At 34.8% G+C, this 5041-nt stretch overlaps 1 protein-coding gene across 1 annotated transcript; it reads left to right on the top strand.

Annotated features, from left to right (window-relative positions):
• Nucleotides 1–980: 980 nt before the first annotated feature.
• Nucleotides 981–4415, top strand: LOC131600585 (AP2-like ethylene-responsive transcription factor ANT). The gene is made up of 9 exons (XM_058872724.1): nucleotides 981–1408; nucleotides 1552–2167; nucleotides 2322–2404; nucleotides 2589–2597; nucleotides 2702–2790; nucleotides 2872–2945; nucleotides 3142–3192; nucleotides 3289–3365; nucleotides 3505–4415. The coding sequence occupies exons 1-9, from the start codon at nucleotides 1042–1044 to the stop codon at nucleotides 4122–4124; spliced, it is 1986 nt and encodes a 661-aa protein (XP_058728707.1). The 5' UTR covers nucleotides 981–1041; the 3' UTR covers nucleotides 4125–4415.
• Nucleotides 4416–5041: the final 626 nt, after the last annotated feature.

The following is a 5041-nucleotide window of genomic DNA, read 5'->3' as shown; positions in this document are numbered from 1 at the left end:
ACCAAAGAAAAGATCAAGAAGGCCCTTACTGAACCTTCAAAAACTGGGAACAAGGTTGCTGTGAAGAAGAGGAAAGAAAGAAGTGCGTTGTCATCCTGTATAAAATATTGATCAAAAATATATTATATTTAAACATGAATTGATCTTTTCAACCTGACCAATTAAACTTGGTCATTTCTAATAAATGAAATAGGTCAGAATTGATTATGTTTGGTTCGAGTTCGGATAACATTTTTTCTTATGAAACAAATATATGTTTCATTTTTATTTTTTTTTGATAACATGTTTCATGTTAATTTATTGGGAATTTACACTTCATAGGATGATTTAATTATAGATTTTTAGACTAAAATAAACATAACTATTTAAAAAAATGATATGTATATGTAGGCGGTGCAAATATGAAGTATAAAAAAATAAAGATGCTTTAAAACTTTGCAGAATGCAGGTTGTCACAGAGCATAGTACTGTAAATGAAATGACCGGATAAGCAGATATGTCCTGCTGCATGTCAAATCTATTTAACCCTTATACACTGCATCCTCTCTCTCTCTCTCTCTCTCTCTCTCTCTCTCTCTCTCTCTCTCTCTCTCTCTCTCTCTCTCTCACTGTAAAAAAAAATACTACTATAACACTACTTTCTTATCTCAATCACTCACTCACTAGATTCAGCTACTACCACATTCCTACCATACTACATACTCTTCACTTTTTCAACACTCCAAAAATAGTTCTCTCATCTTCTTACCATTTTCATCTTTTGAGGTATTTTTCATTTACTATACCATTTACATATCTATACATTTGATTCTATGGTGGGACATATATCTTTTCTTTTTAAATATTTTATCAAAAAAAAAGTCTTTATTTTATTATACACAGATCCCTATGGAATTTAGTTTATGCTCCTCCTCTAGTTTCATTTTCCATAATAAAACTCATTCTCTTTGCTTGCATGTTATGTTTTTCTTGCCACCTAATCAGATATAACAAAGTTTTCAAGTTTTCAAAGGCTTTGGAACCAACAAGAAGAAGAAGAAGATGAAGTCTATGATGAATGATACTAATAACACTAGTGATGATGGAAACAATCATAACTGGTTAGGTTTCTCTCTCTCACCCTACCATATGAAAATGGAGCTTACTTCTTCTGACCCTTCTCATCATCAGTACTATCATCATCATCATCATGATAACAACCAACCTTCTTCTTCTCTTCTTGTTCCCTCTAACTTCTACATGTCACCTTCACAACATTTAAACATTAACAACACTTCTTCATTATGTTATTATGGTGTTGGATCAGATAACAATAGTTCCTTTCATTCTTCTTTACCTATGATGCCTCTTAAATCTGATGGTTCTCTTTGCACTATGGAAGAAGCTCTCTCTACTTCACAATCACAAGGTTAGTTTTTTTTTCTTTCTATCTTTTTCATTTATATATAAGCTGAAAATGACTTATGGAAAAGTGTTTTTTCATGACAGTAGAATAGAATAAGGTGTTTTCCTACGACCCTTTTGAAATGATTGCTTTTATGATTGTTTTAGTGATGTTACCAACTTCATCTCCAAAACTAGAAGACTTTCTAGGTGGTGCAACAATGGAAACTCATCATCATGAGTATGAAGGACATGAGAGAGAAACCATGGCTTTATTAAGCTTAGACAGCATCTACTACAACAACAATGTAGAAAATGAAACAACAAATAGAGAACATTCTTCTCTTGACATTTCATCATACTATTCAGGTTTTGCTTGTCATGGAATGTATCAAACACCATTGATGGAACAACAACAACAACAACATCAACAAGAAGAAGAAACTAAGGAAGAGAACATGTATTGCTTCAAGAACTTTGTAGCCCCTAGAGATTATCCTATGGAACAACATCATCAAGGGAACAATAATGTTGGAGATGATGGTTGTGTTGGAACAGTAAATGGTTGTGGAGAGTTACAGTCATTGAGCCTTTCTATGAGTCCTGGCTCTCAATCAAGCTGTGTCACTGTTCCAACTCAGATTTCACCTTCTGGTAATAATGATTCAGTTGTTGTTGAAGCTAAAAAGAGAGGACATGGTAAGGTTGGACAAAAGCAACCTGTTCATAGGAAATCTATTGATACATTTGGTCAGAGAACTTCTCAGTACCGAGGAGTAACTAGGTAAGTTTCACTTTCACCCTTTGAGTAACATTACCTTCAAAAGTTTGTAATGATTTTCAAAGCCAATATTAGACCCTATGCGGTAACTCGCATTACAGTATTACACTGCACGCTCTTAAAGACGACTCTGATGAATTTTTTGCGTGCCTATTAGGCATAGATGGACAGGTAGATATGAGGCGCATTTATGGGATAACAGTTGCAAGAAGGAAGGGCAAACAAGGAAAGGAAGACAAGGTTAGTAATAAAAAAATTGTTATGAACAATTTTACATTATTTTGTAATTATTTGTAATGTAGTACATTTTTTATCATCTGCAAAATTTGGTCCATTAATCTGAACAGTGTCCACTAACTTAATATAACATGTCACATGTTCACATTGTGGATGACAAATCAACGAAACATTGTACATATTGCAGTTTATTTGGGTAAGTACTATGTCCTTTGTCATAGAACTATTTTTCAAACACCCTTTTCACATAGTAACTGATATATATGGTAACTTTTTTGTTTTGTGAAAAAAATAATGAAGGTGGTTATGATATGGAAGTGAAAGCTGCAAGAGCTTATGATCTTGCTGCTCTCAAGTATTGGGGACCTTCAACTCACATCAACTTTCCGGTATGTGTCATGATATCATCATCGCGAACAATCGGAAAATTGTTAATATCCAGTCTGATTTTGCTTTATTCTCTATGACAGCTAGAAAATTACCGAAGTGAACTCGAAGAAATGAATAATATGAATAGGCAGGAATATGTTGCTCACTTGAGAAGGTTTGAACACTAATTAACTTCTCATTATTAGGTGTTACAAATTGGTCCCTAATGGAATTTAATCGAAAATGTGACATTGTTCACGGAGAGACTAAGTTGCATCGGTTGATTCTTCTCGAGGACCACAATGTGGGTTAAGTCTCATTATTTTGTTACTAAAAGCTATTAACTATTGATGTGTTTAATTGATTTGCAGAAAGAGTAGCGGCTTTTCAAGGGGTGCCTCGATGTATAGAGGAGTGACAAGGTTCTTCATGAGATTCCTTTGTACCTTTCTTCCTATAAGTATAAGAAAAATGAATTCAAGCTAAGTTTACTTTTCAATGTTATGTATGTTATGCAGGCACCATCAACATGGTAGATGGCAAGCAAGAATAGGCCGAGTTGCCGGAAATAGGGACCTCTATCTCGGAACATTCAGTAAGTCCTTCAGTCGATACTTCTGATATAAGCAACATTTTCTCGTATTTTACTATAACCATAAATGTCTATGTGGTTCGTGTCTGTGTCTATGTCGTGTCTGAGCACGTTTCATACTTTTTTTTGGTATTAATTTCAGGCACTCAAGAGGAAGCTGCCGAATCATATGATGTAGCCGCGATCAAATTCCGCGGGCTAAACGCGGTAACAAACTTTGAAATATCTCGATACAATGTGGAAAAAATCATGTCAAGCAACACTCTTCTATCCGGTGAACAAGCAAAAAGAACAACAAAGATCAAAGATAGCGAAGAACCGAAATCTGAAGTCAAAGAGTGTAACAACAATGTTGTATCAAGTTTAAGTCCAATCCTAAATAACCAAGAAGTTGAAGCAGTGAACAAGAATGAAAACAATTGGAATCAGTCCCCACAACAAGAGTCAAACACATGTGATCAAAAAACTGACTTCTCTATGTCCCTACAAGATATCATTGGGATTGATTCAGTAGATGATTCCCCCAACAAGATGATAAGGACTCATTTTTCAAATTCATCTTCACTTGTGACTAGCTTAAGTAGCTCAAGAGAATGCAGCCCTGACAACAAAAGCAATGGCCCCACAATGAATTTTCCTAAACCTCCAATAGGGTCTAAAATGGTTAGTCCTATAGCTACTAGGGTTGGATCTTGGTTCCCCTCAGGTGGTTCCATCTCAATGTCTCATTTGCCCGTTTTCGCGGCTTGGAGCGATATTTAGCGCATATTTGGATTGTCGGGTAGTAACGGAATCAAAGCGTCGTCGTAATTTAACCGGATGTAACTTAGGACACAAGAAATTTTAGGTTTTAGTTTCTTCATGAAATTTTAGGGATTAGGTTGTGTCAACTTTTATGTATGTTTTGTGGAACATGATCTTTTAGTGATAGCTTTTTGGCACTTTGATATTTGGATGATAAATGTATGCTCTAATGGGAGGGAAAGTGTTGTTAAAAGTAAGACTAGTGATGGAATTTAAAAATCAAAGTGAAATGAAATGATGTTTTGACAATTTGAAATATGCTTTGTATTATTGAGTTTGCTTTATTTGGTGTAGTAGTACAATTTTATGGGGTCCGGTTAAGTACAAAAACAACTTGATGTTTGGCAATAATGCAAAGAGATATCTCATCTCGCCTTTGAGCATATCATTTTGGTAAAATTATGTTGTCCTTTAAGTTTATTTTGGATTATAGCAAGTATTCAAATCCATTACTTTCACATTATTCTTCGTCCTCTCACCGATTTTAGCGTTAATGTGCTAACTTTGTAGGTCAGTTTTCTCTCCACCATATCGGCAATAACATCTCATCGGTTTAAAGACATGATCGTTTTTGAGATCGTTTTTGCGGGCGTGCAATGTGAGCTATCGATCAGGATTTCACTTTTTTAGGGTTAAACTGTTAACCTAGATAAGACCTCCAAAAACTTGAAACGACTCTGAGAAAAACATTACCTCATTATTCCACCGACCATTGTTTGTTCTTAATCAAACTCTGAGCAAAACATTACCTCGTTATTTCACCGACCATTGTTTGTTTTCAATTGAACCATTAGTTTCAATTTCTTAAAGTATTTAATATCATCATTGCACTGAAAGCTTTTTTATGGTAAAGCAACAACGTTAGTACTCAACTC

This window comes from Vicia villosa, linkage group LG4 (assembly GCF_029867415.1).
Source record: "Vicia villosa cultivar HV-30 ecotype Madison, WI linkage group LG4, Vvil1.0, whole genome shotgun sequence".
NCBI classification, from domain to species: Eukaryota; Viridiplantae; Streptophyta; class Magnoliopsida; order Fabales; family Fabaceae; genus Vicia; species Vicia villosa.
This window is presented reverse-complemented; position numbering and strand designations above follow the sequence as displayed.